This window comes from Anser brachyrhynchus, assembly GCF_964034855.1.
Source record: "Anser brachyrhynchus genome assembly, chromosome: 3".
Lineage (NCBI taxonomy): Eukaryota > Metazoa > Chordata > Aves > Anseriformes > Anatidae > Anser > Anser brachyrhynchus.
Genome location: NC_137696.1, coordinates 101173035 through 101198149, shown reverse-complemented (window position 1 = coordinate 101198149; position 25115 = coordinate 101173035). Strand labels below are relative to the sequence as shown.

The following is a 25115-nucleotide window of genomic DNA, read 5'->3' as shown; positions in this document are numbered from 1 at the left end:
GTATTTGAGCAAAGGCTGAATGGGTGAATCGAAGATGGGAATATCAGAGGGCAAAGGAAGGCTGTGCTGAATGAACATCACAGCGAGGGTGAACACTTTGAAGGTTCTTTGGCATGCACTTCATCTCTGCCCCTAGGTCTCAGGTTGTTCAAAAAGCTGATGTACCAGGTCTGAAGCTGAGGAAGGCTGATTTACGGGATTTGACAGCGGATGCTGGAGCTTTTGGGTTGCTGGCAGAGTGTGTCTGAGACTAGGAGTGTTCCCTGTAGCATCTTCTGAGGCACGGGACTCTGCTGCTCAACTGCTGGGTGTCTGAGGTGTCTGCTGGTTCCCTCAGCCTCCTCACAGTTAGGTAAATCCCATCCAGGATTCTCACCTCGCTGGTGAACTTGGGGTTGCTGAAGCAAACGTACGTAGTTTGGGCAGGGCTCCTGTGCTTTGCATCGAGTTTCAGAGCAAGTCTTTGCTCTGCGTGGTACAGGAGAGATCCTGCTCTAGGCAGAATAAGAAATGTGCATGTGCTGTTTTCCCACAGCACTCAGGACAAGCTCTCGGTCTCTGAAGACCCTGTGATTGAGAAAAGTACAATCCCGAGGAAGAAAGATGCTATGAAAGTTCTGCAGCTTTTCCTTGGAGCCTCGGCAGGCGCTGCGCTTGAGCTTCCCTCACTCCAGTGCTTCTTGTTTGAAATCCCTTGGAAGTGCAGCAGGCTGCTTGCTGCCCATGCTGTTCCTCCCGCAGAGGTTTCCTGCAGCAGCTCCCCACCCCCCTTTTCTGCAAAATCCCCTGCAGAATCCCTTGGGGGCTAAGTTCGTAGAGCTTAGGGCCCTGCCATCCCAGATTCATTAAAATGTTAATGGCTTTTCTTGTTTTGTAGCTTCTTCCAGACAGGAGGGGTGCAGCACGAAGTTTCTGTAGTTAACGTAATGCATGCTGATATTTGGGATTATGCATGCCGTGTGTGTGTGCTGTACTGTTGCAGACGTGGTGCATTCCTTTTTATTGTCACTCTTCTACAAGAATGTGTTTTTATTTGTTTGCCTTTGATAAGTATTAAATCCCCTAGATTCCACGGATATGTTTTTGTCATGTTGAATATTCCTTAAAAACGCCCCACAGGCGTTAACTTATTTGTAGTATTTTTGTCTGAAGGAAGTTTCTACCCCGCATACTTTCTCTTAGTAATTTACGTAGTGTGGAGTTTGGGATTATTATTTTTTTTTTCTTCTTAAAACCTTTGTAGTGGGTTTTTGCTGGTTCTGTTTCTGACTGGTCTCCGTGGAGCTGTGATCGGTTACGTGGTGAACCGAGGAGTGATAGGTTTGCTGTGGCAGCTTCTAAAGAAATCTGCGTGGGCAGGCCTTGTCAAGCCACGTTTGACTCAGCGTGGTGCTTGGTACCAGAATCTCAAAATGGTTCTTTGCTTTGATATCACTTAATAATAATAATATTTCAGTTCAATGTGGGTGCTTGGATATGCACTGTAGAGACAGACTCTGGCTATATATTAGTTACTACCCATTTCTGCAGTTTCTGGTTAAACTGAGCTCATGACTACAGAGAGTACAGTTGTTTTGGATACAAGTGTCATGAAATCAGGATCTGCATTCCAAAAATCCTGTCTCAACACAGTTGCCACATTATGGCAAATATGCTACCGTTTCTGTGCAAATAATTGCATGTTTCACAAACGATAAATATGTTGCTTCAGGATTACCCTAGGAGTAGAAATGGCTCCTCAGAAGCATCTAAATAGTAGTAACACTGTGGTGTAAGGAGAGAGCTACTGCTGCTGAAGGCTGACAGTCTGACCAGTGCCCAACATCCCTCAGGTCAACTTCTGGCAGCTGCAAGCCATTGTCCCAAATGCAGTGAGCGTTATTTTACGTTTTCCTCCTTCCAAAATGCATTATATTTGTAGACTTGAACATTTTTAGTTGATACTGTCGTCAGTTATTATTGTAGTTTCAGAAATCAAGAGCAGCAGTATTTAAACTCCATTTTCAGTTGCAAGCAGTTTGATATTACTGCTTTGTATTCGAAAAGTTTATTCTTTTCAGTTGCTTTACAGTCTAATTAAAAGTCTGTTTGCAGGTCTTAGTCATCCTCGGAACACCACATTCATTGCATGCTGCATGATATGTACGTTTATTCAAAGAAGTATTTTAAAGCTTCCTTAGGGTGCTTCTGGAGCACAGGTAGCTGATGTACAGTGTCAGTTAATGCAGCAGGAGAGCGGTGTGTAATCCGTGCTTCACTTTCTCTCAGTGTCATCTCACTCACTTGTATTGCAGCATGCACACCCATGCTTTCCCTTTTAATTCAGCTGTCTGCTATCGAATACATACCTGTCATCCCTTCTCTAGAATTATCTTCCTTCTGCTCATAAAATGGGTAAGTATCCCCACAAAAAAAGCAAGATAACCAGTGTTTTCAGACTAGAGGTACTGACTGAGAGGAAAGGGCTTGAACACTTGTTTCAGTACAGCCTGGGCTGGTGACCAGGCCATTTAACAGTGAGAACATAAGCTAATTAGGCAGAAGCACTCTAAGGCTTCTGATCCTGTCCTGCAGTTCCACTCAGGCTACGCTCCCTCATCTACCAGCTGCTGCCTTTTGACCTCTGGTCTAACCTCAGATTTCTCTCTGTCTGCCTGTGCTGCGCTTCTCCAGCATCTGAACGAGACCTCCTCCATGAAGCCACCTCCCTCTTGGGCTGGCACCAGCTGCCCCATCACAAATGTGCTGGTACAATGCTGGCAGTAAATGGTAAAACCCAGACTGCTGGGAAGTACATTTAAATTGACACTTGCTTGGTGGATGAGAAAGAAAAAGAAGGAAACAAGATGTGTGGTGAGGCAGTAGAGTTTGCAAATGGATATTTTTTTTGTTAAAATAAGTGGCTGCTAGATTTGGTAGGCTTCTTTTTCACCTTCAGAGCTGCTCTCTGTTCAGGTGAACACTTAAAGACTTGCTCTCCACTTCCTGCCGTAGATGGTTCTTACCTGATACAAGAAAGTATCCTATGAATGCTCTCACTGTAACACTCATTGTGAACACCTGAAAACCAAGGGATATCCCATCAGAGACTATTGTTGCTTGTGTAGTGGCAAAACACTACTGCAGGTGACGAAAAACCTTAGCCTACGTCAGGCTAGCGACTTATATTTGTGTGTGTGCTAAGAAAGGTAAGGCTCCCTTGTTGCAGACTAGCAGAAAACAGAATTTTTCACTCTTTCAAGTGGTTGCTTGCTGGCAGTTGTGTGCGTGTTAATACTAATTTCTAGTGACATATTTTCTTGTATTATCTCCCACACCTCTCTTGAAGTTAGTTTAAAGATACTGTTTAAAACACAGTATCATCTTCATGTTTTAAATGTGAAATTTAGGGATCGATACACAAAGAAGAGTACTAGGGAAGAAAAACGTCTACTGCAAACTGCTTTCAGATGTGGAGCACTGCTGAACCCCATAGACATGTAGAAATTCTTGCTCACTTTGAAGAAGTGATGTGCAAGTTGGAATTTGTGAATCTCTGTTGCTAAAATTGAGATGAATGTGATGCCTGTAAGTTGCAGGAGGAGGAGGTGAGCTTTGCAAGGTGAGAGAGACAAGACCCTACCTAGTCAGTGAAGAAAGCCTGTCAGGGAAGGGGAAAGAAAAGAAATGGCAAGTGCTGGCTGTGATTGGGAAAGAAGATAAGTGAAGTCTCATGATAGAATGATCTAATTAGGGAAGTTTAGAAAGTGTTATTTCTAAATGGATTACAGAAAAGTAGATTTTTTCCAACACAGTGATTTTTCTGTCATGGCATATTCTGCCAGATTTAGCTGTTTTTCTAGGGGAAGCATGCTGAAGTACGTGTGTACGTATCTAGCAATTTTCATCCCAGTACTTGACTTGATCCAAATTCAAGAGAAGGCTGTGGATGATTTTGAAGTTTTTTATATTTATTTACTTATTTATTTATTTATTTTTTGAAATCAGCAGGAAAGAGTTAGAAACAGAAACCTTTGGTCAAGCATTAAACATCAGTTCATATGGGAGTGACGTAAACTAAATACTTCAATTTTCTTTGTCATTTTTATGATCTGTAATCTAGATTACAATCTGCAAACAGGCTTTGCTAGCTCTTTTTTTCCAGTGTTACGTGGAGTTTTTTTAAGGAAGGTTAGATGTGATGACCATAAAGTTACTGAAGAATTGATCCAATAAACGTGCAACTTCGCTGTTGCAATGCTTACGCAGTATCTGTCATCCACAGCTTCATAGGTAGAATGCTATTTTTTTCTTAAGTATTTAATTCTTGCTAGCCATGAAGTCCAAGACAGAAATCTTCATAAAAATGTGTCCTAGCCTTGTTTAACTCTCTCTCTTTTTGGTTAAGTGCTACTGAAAGATAGAAGACCCAAATTCCTTGCTGAACTCTGGCTGTTCCACTTAATTCACCTGGACCTGCTGTTTCCCTGTGCTCTAATCTTTGAGCTTTCTCCCTGGCCCTTTTCCTTATGTTTACAATTAGCAGCTCGTGATCCTATGTTTGTGCTTGTTTCTGCAGTTGAGAAGGACGGGCTGTTGATTTACCACAGGCTAGCTATTCAAAAAACAGCTCACTTTTAAGTCTTTACACAGTTGTTTCTTAAGTAACATGCCTACTATCTATGTATCTGTAAAATGGTCTTTTGTGAACATTTTTTTTTTTCCTGCTCCACTCCTCCCTTGAAAAAGGGAAGTGTACAGAAACCAGGAGGAGGAGGAGGAAGGGGTATACTTACCTCACTTCAGTTTCTTGTTAATTATACGGTAAGGGATTTGGTTGAGAAAACCCAACCTGAACCTGTTTGTATATTTTCTGTAAAGCTGTGAAGGCGGCTCTTAAAAGAGCAATCTGTTCTTTGTGTATCCTCCGCCTTAGAGTTTGAAGAGGAAAATGTTACAACCTGTACAAGAGCCACTTAATCATAATAGTCTTTGCAAGAACAACGACTCCTGTCACATTTTGTCCCAGAAATTGTAACACTTTAGGTAAAGAGGTTGATTACTTCAGCCTTCGGGGCTAGCAGCAAAACCTTCTGGCTTTCGGAACAGAAAACAAGGAGAAAGCCTGACACATCATGGTGCATGCCATGATCTCAGAGTGGAAGTAGAGGGGGCATTAACCCTCCTCCAGCCCCCTGAGGAAGCAGACCCCCTGGGAGCCACAGGTCACTGCCCTGGGAGAGGTGGGGGACGCGATGGTGACCTCTGTGAGGTACCAACCTCCTCAGCTGGGCTCTGCGGCTGAAGAGCCCTTTGCAAAGACAAATAAATACTTGCAGCACAAATTCCTTCTTGCAAGGCATTTCACTAAGTGGATAGTTTCCTCCTCAGTTTAGAAGGTGGAGGAGGTGGTGAGCGGGAAGGGAGGACTTCTATGAGGGCAAGCTTCAGCCCACTCAAGCCAGGCTTCTCCGAGTGCCTCTGTGCCATGGATGGCAGCAGGGACCCCCTGGAAATGACAGCAGAGCCTCGAGACTCCTGAATCCCTCAAGCACTGTAGTGCTTCATGATTTAATGGGCTAGCTGGACCTTTAATGTGTGCATGTAACATATGCATATTATACGACACTATAGTATATACTCAAGAGGAGGCAGGGGGAAAATTCTTCCATGTATCAAACTGGTTGGATGTGGTCTGGTTATCTGTCCCCTGAGGGATAGTGCTGCGTTGGTTCATGGTCTGGAGTGGCGTTACTGGGCAAAAAATTGGCATAAACTCTTCAATACAGTAATGATTTAGCAATCACTAAGCGTTATGCAGGGTACGTAAGGTAGTGTGGGCCTTCTGTTCTGACAGCCTAGGCCAGTCTGTGGGGTTCCCTTTGCTGGGGGGCGTGCAGCACTCCTGGCAGGGCGCCATGCCAGGCTGCGGCCTAGGTACCAGGTATCAGAAATTATGTTCTCTGTTACAGAATATGTAAAGAATGCTGGACATGTAGGCTTTTGGTAGAGAAAAGAATATATATTTTGAAATTTTATAGAAAAGTGCTGTAAAAATGCTCCATATGAAAGGTTTTATCAGTTTAAAATGAAGGCTGCCTCCCCCTCACCTTCGCAGTCGTCAGAGGAAGGGAAGAGAGGGAAAGGGGATTGAGGCATGTTACTGTTGTAAAAATCTTCATCATATATAGATTAGCACCAAACATAAGGATATTCGGAAATAATTTTCTCATTCAGGCAGTACAGAATTCCCTACTATCACACTTGATTCTTAAGTCATGTGTACGGTGCTTGAAAGATCATTACCTGATACCACAAGTTCTTGTGCAAACTAGAACGATAAATATCTGAAGAGGTATCTTGAGCAGAAATATGTGTGTGTGTATATATGTATACACCCTCTTATGTACACGACTGCCAAGCTTGATTTTTTTTTCATCTGCTTTGCTGGCATGACTTTTTGCTGCCACTGTATTTGTATTGTCATACGTCACAGGGCTTATGCTTGGTTTATAGCTTTATTATTAGCAATGCTGCACAATCTGTATGCCAGAACATCTGGGGCATCCTGTAAATGTGGAGCATTCGCCAGTATGTGGTATTAGAAGAATCCTAGATGTTTAAGTAGGATTTGAGTTGGTTATCCAGCAGTGGCAAGAACAGCATTCAACCTTATTGCTGCTAATATTGGCAGAGATGTGTGTGATAATGTCTGTAGCAAAATCTAGTAGTAAACAGTAATGGAAAAGCTGCTTGATCCATCAAGAGACAGAAGGACTTCTTTACGTATTTTAATATCCTGTGTTGCATTTCAGTTGATTATGCCAATGCTTCTATTATGGACGATCATCTCCTTTGCTATAACAATCACCCCAGAATTTTTGTCATATACTAAACTGCTCCTTGCCTTTCTTCTTCTGAGGTCATTTATTCAAAACAATGCTATAGTTGTCTTCCCATGTAGTGATACTGTCATAACTCGGTTGTGTTTTGCCTGATAAATTTCTGTAATCTTCTTTTTTCAACCATGTTTTACTTACTAAAAGTGTAATGAAACTCAGCTCAAAGAGAGGCACTGAATTTTTGTCTGTCCTTTGTCTGTTAGGTAGAGGATAAAAAAGAATAGTGAAGGTATCATGGTGAGGGGGGGGGATTTCCCTTTTTTCTTGTATCCATTACGCTTTCTTATTGAAGATTTCTGCTCTTGTAATGATTTCATAGTCTGGAATAAATAGGCTGGGAAAGCACACTTTACTTTCAAAACAGATTTTGTCATTTGCAAACACATACAAGCTACAGTGTCCATGCTGCTTTTTTGCAATTAGTATCATATGCTGGAGTAATTTTTACTTAGCTCAGATACTTAACTGTTATTGTAGATAATACCCAAGCCTTGTAAAACAAGGAGGGTATAAAAATAGTTTGGTTTGAGAACGTATTTTGTTGTTGTTGTTTTTTCTTTTCCCTGTAGCCCATTATATAGTAGTAGAAAAGAAATTATTTACAGTATGACAATGAAACCACATTGGTAGAGGAAATCAGTAGTGTGATTAGTTTCAGAAACTGTCATCATCAAAAATTTAAGTTTATATTCTGCTTTATATGTTTTGTGTGTGTGTATATATATGTATTTTCAAAACAAATTCAAATAATTACTTGAGCTTTTTTATGGGTTGTTTTTTGTTTAATCCAGGGGAAGGATTCACACAGCAAGTGTGCATCTATATCTGAAAGGGTGTTTCTGTGTGCATATATGCATGTATAAAAGTTGTGGACACTGGCTTGGTTGCAAAGACACAAGTTATTTAGAGTCCTGTGAAGCTTCAAAATAGCAATGTCCATTTCAGGACTCATAAGGCAGTGACAAATATTACATGGGTTCTTGTAGTTCAATACAAAGAACTGCTCTGAACTAGTTAAGGCTGATGTTAGTTAAGGCTAATGTTAAGTATAATTTTGATGTGGGGAGGGGGAGAGGGTAAGAAGAGAGAGAAAGATATTAAGAAACAGGAGAAGTGAGCCACTGCTTTTCTGTTAATTTCCAGCTATTTTATCCAGAGGAGGATGGTAGGAAGAATAAACAGACAGTGAATGACAAATTTCTGTACTTAGTGCTGATAAACAGGGCTCTCAGTATCGGTGTTTCGCACTGCTGCAATGCAGGTAGAGGTTCCAATGTCTGTTGAGTGTATGTAGGACCTTTGTCGTCAATAATCCATTAGCGGAAATTCAGTCTTATACAGACAGTGCTCGCATCGAGGATTGGAATGAATAAAACCTTTGCTGTCTGTGTCTGTAAGTGCAATTTTGATTTTGTTTTGATTTCATGTATCGCATATAGGGAAGGGGAAAGTTTCCAGGTCTGTGTACTGTTTGAGTTCCTTTAGAGCACCCTTTTAAAAGTGAATGCTTTTTACATGAGCGTGTGGGTGGTGTTTTTTTTTTGGTGTTCTTTTTATTTATTTATTTATTCTTAAAAAATAAAATCACTTGCCATCTGCTTTGCCAGACAGAGCACCGTCCCTGCAATGACTTCAGTGCTTTTACTTTATGGAGTATTAGTGGCATGCAAATAGTTTTAAGTATTTCATGTGTTGCAACAGTTTATCACTTTATCACAGAATTTATCGCACGCTCATTATTTAATCTGGCAATGTTAATGTGGGTTTATTTTTTTTTTTTTCTCCTTATGGTTATTTAGAAGTCAATATTCGTAGCTGTTTAGTCCTTTCCTATGGTAGGGACAAAGTGTGAGCTTTTGACTCAGAAGAAAGGTCAGCAGAGATGGGTGTGCTTGTGGCACTTTGACACAGGCTGCTCATTCCAGGTGTCCCTCCTTTGCATTCAGCAGCTCTTGTGGCTCCTCCTGAAGTAGGTTTGTGGTTGCTTCCAAAGTTCTTGGTGAAGAATCTGCTCACCGACTGTGTCACTGAAATGTATTCTGGCTGGGCACAGATTAGTGAAACCCATGAAGCTTGAGGAGCCTGACCACGAGGCTTGCTTCCTCCTCTGCCTGATGTCCCCTGTACAGGTGTCTGAGCCATGACACCACAGCTCCCGGCCCGTTTTTGCAGGCTCCTTCATGGCCCTTTGGCAGGACAGATTTGTCTTTTTGTGAGGCGAACCGCTACAGAGGAGCAATCTCTTCTTAAACCGTGATTTGAGGACTACGTTTTACCCATCCTTTCTAACCTTAAAGGCCTAATGTTTCACTCTGACCTTAGAGGCCTGCCAGTACCTAAAGGGGGCCTACAGAAAAGCTGGGGAGGGACTCTGTCAGGGAATGTGGTGATAGGACAAGGGGTAATGGCTTTAACTAAAAGAGGGTAGATTTAGATTAGAGATTAGGAAGAAATTCTTCACTCAGAGGGTGGTGAGGCACTGGCACAGGTTGCCCAGAGAAGCTGTGGATGCCCCATCCCTGGAGGTGCTCAAGGCCAGGCTGGATGGGGCTTTGGGCAACCTGGTCTGGTGGGAGGTGTCCCTGCCCATGGCAGGGGATTGGAGCTAGATGATCTTTAAGGTCCCTTCCAACCCAAACCATTCTGTTTCTATGATTTATCTTGCCGTTACTGGATTTCTAATATCAACTGTTTACCCTCAGTTATCCAAGTTGTTATGAAGGAGTTTTGTGAGAGATATAAAGCATCTCTGACAGGAGTTTGTCTCTAAAGTAATCTGTTTTCTTTTATGGGAGAGCTGGTGCCAATGGCAGACCTTAGGCTTTGTGTAGTTTTAAAAGGAGTATATCTTCACCACCCCATAAAGTGAACTTTGTACCTTGCGTACCACTTCATGTAAACCTTGCACTGAGCGGCTTTGGCCCTGCAGTTTGGTGTTGTGGAAGAGCAGCTTTGTTGTTGTTCCATGTGCTGCACTGTGGATGTTCATCTCTGTTGTTCATAAATTGTTTTGATATTTAGTAATGCTTGCAGCGGATCCATCATGTGAAGGCACAGTGTGTTTTTGGGGTTGGTGAATGGACCACTCCAGAGCTATTTGTAAACTTCAGGGATCGTTTATCCTGCTTAGGCTTTATAACTGCTTAGGCTAATTTCAGACCTGTGCCTGGTGGATATGCAGGGTGCACTAGGGTTTGTGATACAGTTTATTTTTCCTCTGGGAGAAGGGGATGACTTGTGCACTTCAGAGAGCACCACTTGGGATGCAGTGAAACCCACTGGGTGGTGCCTGTCCACCTCCGTCCCTCCAGCCCTTCCCAATCACTTAAGAAACAGAAGAGGGTTCCCAGGAGATGTTCTTGTACCAACCCTTCGTTGACCATTCACACCTGGTGATGGGGGGGACTGGGAGATATTCATACTGGTTTGGGATTCAGTTCTGAGTCGGAATGAGTCAGAACAAGCGCATTTGCTCAGATGACCTGGCAGGAGATGGAGCCTGATGAGCAGGTACTTTCCTCCTGCTGTGCCTCCCATCACGCTGCTCAGGGGGAGAAGAGCTGAATGAAATACATAGGCGTTCAATTCTGAGCTACTCAGCTAGGTAGGAAGAGACCTAATTTCCAAATATTTTTCAGCGTATTTAGGTCACTGATGGCTGCTGAAGTCAGTGGTGCTACTTACATGAGGAAAATCTATGAAGACATTTCCTGAAGTATTATTTGTGGTGAGAATTGAAGGAAGGGGAGAGGGAATAGATGTAATACTCCGTAGAAAGAATGGAAATAGGAAAACCTGATAGCAAGACTGATTTTTATTTTAAGATTTACCGCCTTTTCTGTTGAATTCCTTTCCAAGTGAATCATAACAATCTAAGTTGTTAAACAAGGAAACCAAGCGTATTTGTTCCATTCTTGCTGGATCTTGATGGCAATAAACAAGGACTTACACAGAGGGCCCACAGGCTACTCGTAGAAATGTAGCTGGAAGTAAGAGTCCCAGAACAGCTTTTTATTTTTAAGATAGCATTGACGAGCTTCACTAGATAAATGTGTAATATTGAACATACCTGAAAAAAAATGTTTTCACATAGGAATATCTCTGATTAGTTTCTGGCAATTTGAAGTAGTATGCTAGCTCTTATATGGGACCAGTTGTTTGAATAATTTGAATAATATTTTCAAATTAACTGTCTTTATTGTGAGGAAGGCTGGTTCTGTTCCCATGCGTCTGTGTTATGAGCAGAGAGACTTGCATGTTCTCTTCTTCCCTTCCTTGTTTTCCCTCCCCCTGTACTTTCTGCCAGCACAGATTGTGGGTGTGTATTGATCAAATTACAAGAGGTTCAGACTTTAATTGGTTCTTTAGAACAGTCTTAGGATGTGGAGAATCTTTTTTTAAATTTTTTTTCTGGACAGAGACTGATAAAGATCAGTCCAAGGACAGGTGAGTAGTTTAGGTTCAGTAAAAAGCATGTGGAGCAGGAGGGGGAAGTGGGATTTGAAAAAGCACAAAATGACTCTGCCCTGCTAGTTGCTCTTGCTCTCATTTGAAGTACGAGTACTTGGACATGAAACAGTCTTGCATGTTGAAATGTCTTGAAAGATACCAAGATAACTCCTTGCAGTAGCAAGTTACCGAATGTAATGAGGCAATAGTTTCAGTGTAGATGGCAGTACAGTTGTTGATGATGTTTTTTTTCCCTTTTTTTCTTCCGCAGATATTCCTGAAATACCAGAAAGCATCTCATTCTGCAAAGCACTACAGGTAGCAGATTTCAGTGGGAATCCACTGACTAGGTAATTTCCACCTTCTTCTTAGTACTTGCCATACCAGAATTACAATCTTGCTGTAACAATTACAATTTTAAATAAGCCCTTAAAAATTGTGATCTAGCATCTCTATGAAATCTTGCCAACAGCGTCTGTCTCTGGCAGTGATTGTAGCAGAAGTTCAGATTTAAAAAGCGATGTGCATCTTTACTGGGAGGGGATGAAATTTGTTAGCCAACCAGGAAAAATGTAAATCTGATTCTCTCAATTTTCATTTCTCCTCTTAAATGCGTAGGATAACCACGCTCATACTTGGGAGAGATAAGGCAATGGTTAGCATGAATGCATTGGCACAAACCCAGGTGCCTGACAATTTGGAATAGACTGTAGATCAGCTGCTGCAGATAATGGCTTTTTCTAATGATTAAAGCTTGGACTAGTATTTCATCACTCTCCCATCAATTGGGGCACAGTGACATGCAGTAACATGTGGCAAAAATGTACCGCATACGTTGGTGGCTGCTACTGCAGCTCCTGGTCTGTGTTCTGATGAACTGGGGACTGGGGATTACACACATCTACAGAAGAGGAGCTTTGTTTACGTTTCGCTGTTCCACTTGCTGACAATTTGGAATTTATATAGTGAAATGAGACTGGAGATAGCAAGGAAGAGAGGAGGTGATCTGCCAGCTAAGGCCTTTGAACACTATTTGGAGAACGATTTCCTAAACCAGCCTGTGCCACAGAGCTCCTTTGTGATGCCGAGCAATTCACATAAGCCGGAGTATTCACAGTGGGCATTAACCGACTTGCTTTGCTGTGCGCTGAGATAGGCTGGGAATACTTGCATGATTAGCTGGCTGGCTGGAGTGCATGAGTGGTAACAAACAGCTGAGTGTCTGTAATATCTTAAGCCGCTGCAGCGGTTTTGCAGGACAGCTTCTCCCCCATAGGCAGCTGAGATTCTTCAGAGCTGCGCTTTGAATATAGCGCATAGTGCATTCTAAGTTCTCTGGAAATTTGGATCTCTAAGCATTAAAGGGACACTTGTGATCTTAATCCCTGGGCCTCTGTAGCCCATTTATATACTGAGGATAATAATACCGCAAAAATCTGGTAAAGCAAACTGAAGCTGAACTGGTGTTTAGATATTAAAGTGATGAGGGTCACTGAACAGCCTTTTCCCGGAGATGAGTGCGCTGTACATAAAGCACAGAGCTGCATCTCATGGTAATGAAATAAAAAAAAATTAAGTAGCAGCATGTTAGTTGTTGTTGTTCTCCATTTTGTGCACTGAATAAGGCCTGAGGCCCAAGCAATGGATCTCCTTCAACAGCATCTGTAAGGCATAACTACAGCTGAGAGGAATTAACAAAAGAATTGAAAGGCTTTTTAATGGGGTTGAAATAGATCTCATAATTCTTTGTTGGTGCTTGCAGGAGAACTTTAAAAATTCTTGATAAAGTGGCTCCAAAGTATGTGTGTGTCCTGGAAAATATCACTCCAAGCAACCTAGTAAGTTAGAAAACAGAGATAACAGAAGCTGTTTACACACGGTTGCCTGGTGCTTCCTATGATGAGGTCCAGAATTTCAGTTTTACCTGTGTAACAGCATGTAGGTCTTGGCACTAATTAGCCCAGATAGAGTGATAAAGCCTAGCAGTCATTTCCTTTTATGTGTGATGTGCTGGAACTTTTTTTTTTTAAGCTATCGATTCTTGCTCTTATTTTCACTAAGCTTAAAAGCCAGTCAGAGATCTTCCCAATCAATGCCCTTCCACTAATACAGTATGTTGCCTCATTGTCAAATTTACTGGCTGATGAATCTGCAGTATTAAAAGTGGCTGATGATTTTGGGGCTTATATTAAAAAGGAGGCCCATTTTTGTAGGTTAGACTAGAAGACCGCAATATCTATACACAATGCTATAGATGATCAGAACGTTTAACTCTAGTCTTAAGAGTATTAGAGCCTAAACGGTAAAACTGCTGCTTCCAAGCATGTTACTACTATTGTACGGGCAGGGGGGTGTACAGCTCGCATTGTAGAGACACCAAGTGGGTTCTGTTAGTAACGTACAGAACATGACAACGCAGTACGGGGTTGAGCACATGCGAAGTCCCCCTACTGTCATTTGTCTGCTTCCCTTTCCCCATCACGTGCAGCTGTTTGCCTGCGCACCACGTCTCCTGTTAGAGGTCTGCAGGTTGCACCGTGTACCTGGAGCTGGGGGACGTGGGGAGCAGGAACCAAACCAAATGCTATGGCCTGAGCTAGGTTTCAGGCTCTGAGGATCATCTAGAAGGTGGCCGGCTGAGCAAAGGACCTCTCCTCCCCTGCATCACCGCTGCTTTTACCCTACCTGCCTCCTGTGTCTGCGCACTGCGAGCGGAGCTGCTTGGTGCACCCTGGCTGCCAGAGAGCAGGGGTGCAGGGATCCTTTGGAGTGAGCAGGGGGAAGCCAAGCATTGCAGAAAACCGGGTGTTGAACCAAAAGGCTTTGGGGCTTGGGGAGCATTTTGCATATGCTGCATTTTATAGTGAAAGAGGAGAGGGATTACATGCTGTTGTGTTGTGAAGCAGTGAACGTGGAGTGCTGTAACAACAGAACATTGTCCTGATAGCAAACAGACTGTTTCTTCAAAACACAGCAGCTGAAGAACAGCCTAGTAGCTAACACAAAATGGCCCTGCTGTAAGCATGTAGGCAACGGAATGTACATGCATGAAACTAGTTTGTTTGATTATTTTACCATATAGGTGATGCAGGATAATACCAATAGTTTTTTTCTTCTATTTAAATTTAAATTTATTGAAATGCCTTGTATGTTCTCAAGTCATATGGCTTTTTGGAGCTGTAAATTGGAGACAGGGAAGAGAGGAGTCAGGAGACAGATATTACCTGCACTTTGACACAGAGGAAACTTTAAAGTCTCTAAGCCATGTTTTTATTTATTTTTTTTTTACTATGATCCCTAGAATTTTTTGAGAGCCATGCTGGAGTCTAGGCATTCCTCCCCTTTCTGTGTACATTGGCTAAATAGACTTTAGTTTTCTGCTACATGTTCTCATTTTTGCTGTGTATTATATTAATGTGAATACTTACACTGGAAGTCCTTGACTTGAATTAATATCTCCATAGGTTGCCCGAAAGCTTTCCTGAATTACAGAATCTAACATGTCTTTCAGTAAATGACATCTCTCTGCAAGCACTACCTGAAAACATTGGGAAGTAAGTTTTTTCTTTTTTTTAAACTTTATTGGTATCTTTATTTTTCTATCTTGTTATATCTACTGTATAAATGACTAGTATAACTGTAAATAATGTGATTACCTATACAATTATTTACAGGTTTGCTTTTTTTCTTTATATTGATGTGTTTAAAAAAATCACTTTGCATTTTCACTTACCTTTAGCAGGCTAACGCAGAAGCTGAATCATGTATGTTTATGCTTATGCTCTGTTCTCAGGGATTTGGAGTAACTTGGATTTTTAAATGCAGAATTAAATAGGTGTTTTATGATGCAGAATTGACCTTTTACTTTCCTTCGCTGTGATAAAGGCCATTGATCCATTATTGTGAACATGTCAGCCAGCTTGCAGCTTAGCTCAGAACCAGACAGTGTTGGCACAAGAACAAACGGGTAAAAGCTGGCCATGATCAGGATGGAAATTAGAAGGTTCCTAATCATAGCAGCAGTCTGCTTCTGAAAAAACTCCAGCGGGAACTGTCGAGATGGAAACTCACAAAACAGCTCTTAAGGTGAAATTTGATAAGCTTCTGAGATGTTTGTTAGCTCTGGAAAGTACAGCATGATTGCAGGGACAGAATTCCAAAGTGGAGCACATGAAAAGTAAAGGGTACTTCATGTCTGTCTCATTTTGGCTGTAATAAACATCCACGCTAGCAAACAGGAATGTCTTCTCTCTTAGTGGAGAGAAGGGTAGCTCTTCTGATTTGAAGGAGAAAAGGCATTTTCGTGTCTCCTCAATTAAACAGGTGAGAGTGGCTTTGCTCATTCAGTTTAAGGGCCCATCTAGCCTAACTTTCTTCTGCTTCTTAATCCTCACTAGGTATCTACTTATTAGAAGTAGAAGGAAAGCGTGTGTTTGATTACTCCTTTTACCATCCTCTGGTTCAGGGGATTTCCTGAGTTTTGGATTGTGGTTAGTGTAATGGCAGCAATAATGAATCCCTCTTCCACTTACTAGTCCAGTTTCTCATTGAGTTTATGGAGACATCTTTAGTATTTGCCCCTGGCAAATAGCTGCAAAAGTTTATTACCCATTGCATTGGTTTTCCTTTGTTTGTTTGTTTTTGAGCCTGACTCCACCTGTCTGGCTGCTTTTTTTTTTTGCTAGTATTGGAAGAGACAGTGAACAGTTGATCCCTATGCTCTTGGTCTGCGATTGACTTCGTAGATTTCTATGATAACCCCAGGTGCTTTTTTTTTCTTTTTTTTTCAGGCTGAAGAGTCTAGCTCGCTATTCCAGCTCCAGAAATAGTTTTCACTGAACTGAAGAAATCAGATCTGTGCTTTAGCTCAACTTTATTACATTTGTTGGAAAACTTACCATTTTAGAGAATTAGAAATTTCCTGCAGCACCTGATAGTTCTGCCTCTCTCTGGTTACTGTGCCCAACTTGGATGTTGAGTTGTGTAACAGTAGAAGCCTATTAATCTTGGACATCCTTTCATAAAGTGGAGTATTTTTAACATGGATTCTTTGGGGAGCTAGCATAGTCTCTAACAATCATTAAAAGCCAACTGTTTCTAAATAGAGGAGCCCTCCAGAAGGGATCTTATTAAGAGCTCCTGCACTGTAGTCAAGTCCAGACCAGTACTGCTTTAGCCACTTCCCGTGTATATGAAAGCTGTCAGCTGGCACCAGGCCCAACAGAAGTAGAAAATACCTTTCGAAACCTTCCACAAGCACTAACAGGTACAGCTAATGTGTGCCCACTGACTACGGCAAAGTCTAACTAAAAATTGCACGGGCTGGGGCTTTTGTAACATTCTTTTCTATAAAAAGTTCACAAAACTTTTCTTGCAGCTTTTCTCAGCACTGGCAGCTAAGAACAGGCTTGTTCGGACTTCTCGGTTACTGAAAACCTAGGGATAAAACTCTGGATCCTGCCTGGTTTTGAAAATGAATACAAGAAACATGACAAGCTGAAACAATTCCCAAAACATAAAGGGGACTGCTGCTTTGCAAATGATATCTGGAGGAAGGTTACTGGCTTCCCTGGCAGGTCACTGCCTACTGTGACTCACCTCCTTGCTTACCCTGCCTGTCATTTGATCGTGTGGCTCTATTTTGGAGCAAACGAATAGAAACAATTTTGGTTCATATGGGGTTATCAGGCATTTGCAGAGATGTCAGTATGTTCAGCTATGCAAAAATAAGTGTAATAATCTTCCAAATTTTGATCCTAAGTAGTCCAAGGAGATGCAGCGGAACTATTTCAACCTTATATGAGCTGTTGCAGAATACAGCAGTGTAACCCTCAAAACCTGTATACAGTTCCCAATATTGAAGCGAAAAACCAGGGATCTTCACTTGCTTCAGGAAGAATCATGCTTGTCTTGGTGTTCCTGGTGAATTTTCCTGGAGGGGTAGACTTTTATTCAGATCTGATAGGCCTGCTTTGATCTGAAAAATACACCCAGGATAGCTTTCTAAGAATATGCATATTTTATTTATACAAACCCACGTGTTTTTTTTTTTTTTTTTTAGCAGACATTTCTGCTAATCGGGTATATGCTTAAAGAAGCAGATAGAAGTGTGTTGGGCTGTTCTCTTTGGCTCATCAGGTATTCACAATAGATAGGAATACGGCAGTTCAAAAGTAAGCTTTGGCTTTTCCAACTCAGAAGAATACTAACATAACAGGAGGGAAACTAATGACGTATCCCACAGAAATGTAACTGTTCCTGAAGTCTGGTAGGGAATGTTGATCTGCATTGGAGTACATTGAACTGACCTAAATCCTACCTAATGACTTTTTTTTTTTAATACATCTCATGTCTTGACCAGTAACAAAAGAGTAGGGCTCCTTTTCTGTCTTTTCACTTCTTCAGACTATGGAATTTCAGCCATCAGTGACAAAGAGAAAGATATACTAATTATAGCTGGAAATGATTGAGAAGTCTTGTTTGTAGCCAGTTAGGACTGCAGCACAAAGTCCTTACATGACTTTTTCCACTGAGAGTGAATTTTACCAACATTTTTGAATACTATTACATCTATAAATAATAAATTATTATTTTTCTGTCTAGCTACCAACAGGTGCAGCTTTCCTTTTTTAGTTCACACAAGTTTCGTCATTTATTTTAAGTGTGAAACCATAATTTAAGTGAATTCGATGGTCCGTTGACTGCCTTTTGTTTGATAAAAGCAGTGAAATACTCGGTGGATTCTCTAAATGTTGTATACTCGTGTTTTTTGTTCCCCTCTCTGTTCTCTTTCTTCTGCACTTTCTGGGACCCCCAAAATGCTGGGTATTAAAAAGAAGATAATGCTTATTGTCTCTGTGGCTGAAGAGACCAAAAAAGGCTCTTCCAGGTGTTTGGATGTTTGCAAATGCCTTACTGGAGTTCCTGTGTGCTTTGGGTAATGATCCATGTTATTATTTGATGGAGTACGCTGGGCCTATGTGCTTTGTGTGAGATGTGTCAAATAGTGAGCAAGGAAGTACACATTTGGTGAGTTACTCTACTACAGCTGTATTTATTTTGGGAAAAACTTGACATCCATGTGCTTGCTACTGGTCTTCTGGCCACCAGAGTATGTGGAAACGTAGGGAAAAACATCCTGAAGTCTTAGAATCTTGTCTGGGAAACTGCCTAATACAGCCAGCGAAATCTCTAATTCACTTTAGTATAGTATAGCGATCACTATGTACTTAAAGAATACATACATATATATATATATATATATATATATATAAAATTAAACTACTTACTTCAAATGTTGTGGCACCACAGGTTTGCCCTCCTGCATTAAATGAGGAAAGCAGCAAAAGTATTGGATCATTTTTTTCAAACAGCAGTACTTCAGAGGCTAGTTCAGAAGTTCTTCCTGACAGTAGGTAATAATCTTATATTTCACTTGTGGGGAGCATTTGGTGGAAGTGAGTCTTCCAAATATTCGCTCCAGTTTTCCCATGCTCTGATGTGTAAGATGAATACCAATGATCAGCTTCACTGTCTCAGGCGAGTATCTTAATTCATTCAAGCTTTTGACATGTAAAATTGCTGTTTATATTTTTATTGTGCCATTAAGAATTCTCCTGCGCAGTCCTTCCGAATGTTTCTTTTCCTTTGTGTTGCCAAAGTGGAGTGTACACGAGGCTCCCAGGTGGGCGTTTGAAGAACATAGGCGATGCCTCTCTATTCCTTTTTGTCTTCTTGCTTGTACACAGCCATACTCAGTGTATATCAGCTCGTCTTCTGTGTGACCAATTCAATCTGTATATCCAGTGCTGGTACATGTGCTACAAGTTTTCCCTTGTCAGATAAAAACATTTCTTTTTTTTTAAGCCCGTGCCTTGTCTGTAATTTTAGTGTGTCACAGATCTTTTTGCTGTGCTCTGCTTTGGGACTTGGTAACACACTAGATATTTTAATATTACCAATGCTATTTTTTTAGTGTTTCTCTGCGGTCTTTTAACTCATGGTGTGGAGCAGAACAGTGAATGCTAATGCGTGTGAGATATTTAAGCTAATAATTAGTTGAATAGGGATAGGAGTTGTCCTGTTATCTAGTTGAACCATTCAGAGAAACAGGTTATACAATCTAAGCTGTTAGTGGGAGTGTCTTTTTCAGTGTTTCTCAGCCTAATGAAGCAAGTCTAATTTCCCTGCCTATTCTGCAGCACCAGGATTGTGAATGCAGAGCTGTCTGACGAGCAGGTGTAGTCTGTTCCTCCCACCATGGGTAGCATTTAGGAATTTCCATTTGCTTCCGGGGTTTTTCTTCAATAGCTCCTTACTTAACATCCAGAACACAGGGGTATAACTTTTTCCTGAAATTCAAAAATCAGGGTGTTTCTTCGTACCTGCCTGTAAGCCTTCCTGGGGCATGCCTTACAGTGATATGGATAATCAGGTGCACGTCTGTCCTGAGCACATTCTGTCCTTACGTGTTCATTCAGTGGTGTTGGCTTTGGGGTTAGTTCCCCGCATCCTACAGAGTGATGTTGGCTTTTTGCCAACAAAGATTTGGGGACTTAAAGATTCATGCTGTGCTCTCATGGTTTGACGTCTAGAAAGAAGACAGATTGTGTCATCATTGTATATTTGTTTATTTATGGCTCTTTGGCCTGAAATGAAGTCCAAATATCTAGTTTTAAGTACTTTGTGAGTATCTGATGTTTAATCTAGCATTGGATTTTCAGATGTGTGCTTCGGAAGGAATCTGCACTAACCAAAAAAAACATTCAAGTATTAATTTCATGCTGAAAGGACTTAGTTTTGTCAAACTGTGTGGGGACAGCAAAATCAGAAGGTACAACTTTCTTTACTGGCTGAAGCAAAGTGCGTAGCTTTACTACTGTGCTTAAATTATGATTTAAGGCCTGCTGCCCATCAGTATACAAAACATCTCTCTCTTATCCAATCTTTAGCTTTCACCATTTTTTTCAGCTATCTTGCCCGTGTCTGAAAAAGACAAAGACATCATTTATAGTATCCCCATGATTTGCAGCCCTTTCTTCAGAGAACTGTACAGTCTGTGATGGAAGAAAGTAGAGTAGCTTCGTGTTGGCTTTAGAAACCTTTAAAATGGGGAGGTGAGAGTTTCTTTAGACGGGAGGGATGTTCTTCTTGATGCCAATGACTGATGAGTCTGGTTTACCCCCAAGCTTGCAAGCGGGCTGAGTGGATCTGAGGGCCTTACTACTGAGAGGGAATTACCAGGTAAGCAGAGAAATTTTCCTCTTGATGTCTGCAGCTAGCATATGCGTTTCATAATGCAAATGAACATAATGCAGAGAGCAGAACAAATGTTAGATGTGTTATAGGTGTGCTTTTCAAGAGTCACAGAACCACAAGTATCCAGAGATTTCATGTTAGGGAAATAAAATTGCTGAGCATGGTATTTAATATATATGTTCTTAATTATAGAAGCTTAGAAGTTTTCATCAAATTCTGAATTCGGAATCTTTAATGTTGATCTGAATAGGAGTAGCTGGACAATACAAGGTCTTCAAAGGCAGGGACAATACTCTTAATGCAGATGGTCCAGAAGCAGGTCAGAACAGTATCCTTATTTTCCTAATGGATTCCTGGGCCAGTCTTTGGCTGTATTTTTCTTAGTGTACGCTAGAATGTCACAAGTGTAGACTGTACATCTGGCAGCATTGCACAGAGTGTGAAAAGCTCTAGAAGTTGTCTGGAACAAGACAGTATTAAGGTTTAGCATAATACGGTCTTACATGATAACAAAAGTCGGGAGGCTTATCTTGCAAACACATAGAAGAACTATTTGTAGTTGGCCTGACTAGGCTGACTATATATAGTATTAGACATTCTCACTCTGAATTTAGCATGACAAGTAATATTTACAGTTTGAGTAGGTGGAGTGTTTGGTGTTAATCACAGCTGTTTGCTAAATGGCAAAAACTGAACGTTAAGGAACTCGAAAGTTTATTTCAGGAACAATGGAATAGTGAGTGCGGTACCATCTGGCCTTCAAATAAGAGAAGTTGCATCTTGTATGCTGTACAAGGAAGAAGCACTTAACATATATTTAGCAATTATTTTTTGTAAATAAAAATACACAATTTTGGTTAAGTAGTGGGAAACTAATGTTGCGTGAGTGGAATGGAAGAGATTTTGAAAATGAAATCTTGTTGTAATAGTGAATTGGCTTAGCTTCCCCAAATTGTTTCAGTAATCTTGATAAGCAAATTGAAGAAAGCATTCAAAACTGAACAGGCTGTACTGTAATTACAAATCTCTCTTATCTCTTAATGATCCCTTTTGAAGGTCAGACTGAGTTCAGTTTCCCTGTCTGTCTTTTGGACCATGCTCGCTGCTGTGTGTGAGAGAGAAGTGAATACAGCATCTTGGAAAACAAGCTTATGTAGAAAACTATTCCTAGTTAGCAGCTTAGACTACCTCTGTTACAGATTTAAGGAGCTTCTTGGTCGTAAGCTGTACTACTTTTCTCCGTATCTAAAATTTGGATGCGACTTGTACTGAATTGTCTGTTTAGCCTTTCTTCCAGTTAGTGGCTGATAAGATACAGATATGTTTCTATCTTTCTTTTTTCCCTTGTGGCAGACCTGTAGCTCTTTTACGAGCCAGTTAATTGTATCAACAGTTTGATTCAAGTAACTAATGATTCAAATGCTCTTCCTCTGGCTTTCAGTGTCTTTCCTGTTTAAGTCTAGGATGACAAAATTATCAACTTTACTTTCTTTTGTGCCTACTTAAAATTGGTTTTCCAAGGAAGCCTTGGCAGCCCTTCATAAGTTCACCCTTGACAAGGGGGAAACAGAAACCAACTTCACTTGCCTTTCCCTTGTATATTACACATGTAAACTTAAGAGGAAAAAATAGTGTTGAGCTTAGATGCAAGTTGCTTCAAGTTGGTTTGCCTTTAGAGGGGAGGGGGGTAAATGGTCCCAAAGGTGACTTTTGGAAGAGTGGTCTTCAGGCCTGCTGAGGAGGAGACGTAATAACAGCTTCATCAAAACGAAATCTAGCTACCTTGCTTTGCAGTTATTTTTATAGCAGCACTTATATTCAGAGGTAAAAGAGTAGGACCTCGCGTGTGTGAAGATAATATGTTTTGAATGGGTAAGTGCCCTCATTTAGGAAATAAATTCATGCTGTAGTTTCTGGCTCACCTAGGAGTTTGTAGGATTCAGTAACTAAGACTTTGCAAAAAGCACTCTCCCTTATTGCATGATGTGGGCCTAAGGTCTCTCTTTAAATTCTGTTGGATTAGTCTTGCAAAAATTCTTTGTCGTTCAGACTGTACAGCAGGTTTCTGTAACTGAAGGGGAACCCATCAAGGAGGTGAGACACTGGTTAAACTGATATTTGGAGGGGAAAAAAAACAACTTTAAGCTTAAGCTAGAAAGGAAACTAGTTGCAGTTCTATACTATCAGTAGGTTACCATACAATGGATATAAATTTTAAGGTTCTTTCATGATACCTTTGTCTAATTATGTCAGTATTAAGCAGTAGCTGGAAGGAAAATAAGTATATAGTGTTTTTAGCTTTCTAAAAAAGGGGGGTAAAACATGCACTGGGAAGTGCATGGTTACATGTTAGTGGAAACTTAGGGAATTTGAGTGGCGTAATAATTCCCTACAGAGGTAATATTGCTTCTCTTGTGTTGGAAGTGTCCTTAAGCTCAAGAAACCCCCTGAGTTTCAGTGAATAATTTAGGTGCTGGAGTTTGGAGTTTGGTCTTGCCAGGCTTCTGCAGCCCTCGTAGGAAGAGAGGGCGAGTGAAGGAGACTTCTTCAGGGAGTGACCTGGGACAGGAGCCTGTCCGGAGGTGTAAGTTGAAGTGCTCCTGTTCTGAGTACGTGGCATTTTGAGAGCTGGCCAGTGCCTGATTAACCCCATCATTTCCCTGGGAAAAAACACAGCTAAATGTCAGCTTCTGAGTGAACTGTCAGGCTGCAGCCAGAAGCCTCGTGGGATGGGAGTAGCTGAATGGGATCCTGTCAGGTGAGTGACGAGTCACGTAACCGGCGCGTCCTGGGGCAGGGCTGTGCGTGTCCCCTTTGGACGTGGGAATGGGCTGCAGTGTATCTCAGTGCACCTCGTTTCATGCATCTTGTTTCCCATTGCCAGAGTACCAGTTACCCTCTCATCTCTTGGAAGAAGACCCTTGGCAGGCAGGAAGACTGGCTTGCTCCTTATCTGCTCAAAAAAGGAAATCGAGTTGCCAAGTTTACACGCCTTTCCTTCCTACTCCAGTGTCCTGCTGGATGTTTCAAAATGTATGTGCTGTGTAGGGGTGCAGGGGCAGGACCTCATCAAGGTAACAGTAACCTTTAGATGCTGGCCCAGTGGGCTGAAAGCCTTTGGAATCGGTGGAAATAGCCAGAAAGCAGAAGCCATCACACTTCTGCATTCTGTGTCCTTGCACTGTGTTCTGTAGCCATGGCCATAGCTGCATAAAAAAATGTAATACCAAACCAAATACCAAGTCTTTACTGTGTTTCTTACCTTAGCCTCTGAAGAGAAGAGTTTTCTGCATATTCTTAGAAATCATTCCCAGATAAAATAACCACCTGTATGGTACTAGTGCTTTCAGAGAAGAAATTAATAGTTTCTTCATCTGCATCTTCTCCCAACTCTTTCTGAATGCCTTGAGTATTGCGACAGATTAATTCTGAAATCGTACTGTTTCTGAAGTCTAGAATGAAACCATTCCTCTTACTGCCTGTGATGTGTTAAGCTACAGAGTTCATTAAAGATAACAGAGCTCAAAGCATCTCCCAGATTGCTACCTTCTTTTCCTGTCAGCATAATGGGCCTTGCTTATTGTAGGGCCTTTGGTGACTCTTTCTGTGCCCAGAACCATCCTTACTGTGTAGGACTTGCCTTTGCTCCATATAAATCCAGGGACCGTGCCAACTTGCTTGTCTTTTGCTTCTCTTTGCAATCTTAATGTGAGGAAAAGGTCGTTCTTTATGGGTTGCTGCTACCAAAACTGCGTTGAGGATTTTGCATTCCAATAACCAGCTGAAGCCTGTTGGAAAGCTGCAAATGGGGCCTTGCATTTCTGCAAGTACTTTATATCTTCATCTCATGCGATTTTGCTCCATTATTTCCCAATGTCTGACTTTTCCTATGTGCTCAGCTGTGTCGTGCTCCTCACATAGGATTGAAATATTTGAGGCTTCTATTAATGAAATGAGATGGCTGTTGTTCAGGTTTTTTATTAACAACATTAGCTTTCATATTAGTCCTTTTAGCCTTCATTTTCATTTTCTCCCAGCTTTTTCCACCTTTCTATTTTTTTCCACTTTTTCATAAGAAAATACTATGAGTGTCACTGTGCTTCCCCCTTCTTTCCTCAGAAGCCTTTGCTGGTGTACCCAAGGGCTTGAGCACTTCTAGTCCTGTTGTGGCAAGGGGTGAGATAAATTGGGGCAGATAATGTTGTCTTAAGGCTGACTTTCTGTTGTCTTAAGTAGGAGAATGATACGGCTGTCTATGGTGTTAAAGCACCAGCATAACTCATCTCAGCTTTGTCTTTTATAACTTTAGAGTATATTTAACATATAGGATACACTGAAAAAGATGTGATTTCATCCAAGGTAACTAGGGAATGTGTCTGTCTTTTTTCTATGGTGTTCTTTTTTTTGTAACTACAGTTGGTAGTATTTTGCTTACTGCAATGCGTTGCTGTTGTCCACAGTCATCTGTCTGCTTTTGAAATGGTGGTTTTGTAGGATATGTTGCTACTGAGGCTTTTTTTTTTTTGA

At 41.2% G+C, this 25115-nt stretch overlaps 1 protein-coding gene across 2 annotated transcripts in view; it reads left to right on the top strand.

Annotated features, from left to right (window-relative positions):
• LRRC1 (leucine rich repeat containing 1) overlaps window positions 1–25115 on the top strand; it is a 70778-nt gene that overhangs the window by 18755 nt on the left and 26908 nt on the right. For both annotated transcript variants that reach the window (XM_080586008.1, XM_080586009.1), the window contains exons 3-4: window positions 11602–11680; window positions 14795–14884. In XM_080586008.1, coding sequence (XP_080442134.1) covers window positions 11602–11680; window positions 14795–14884 — 169 coding nt within the window. The remainder of the gene's footprint in view (window positions 1–11601; window positions 11681–14794; window positions 14885–25115) is intronic.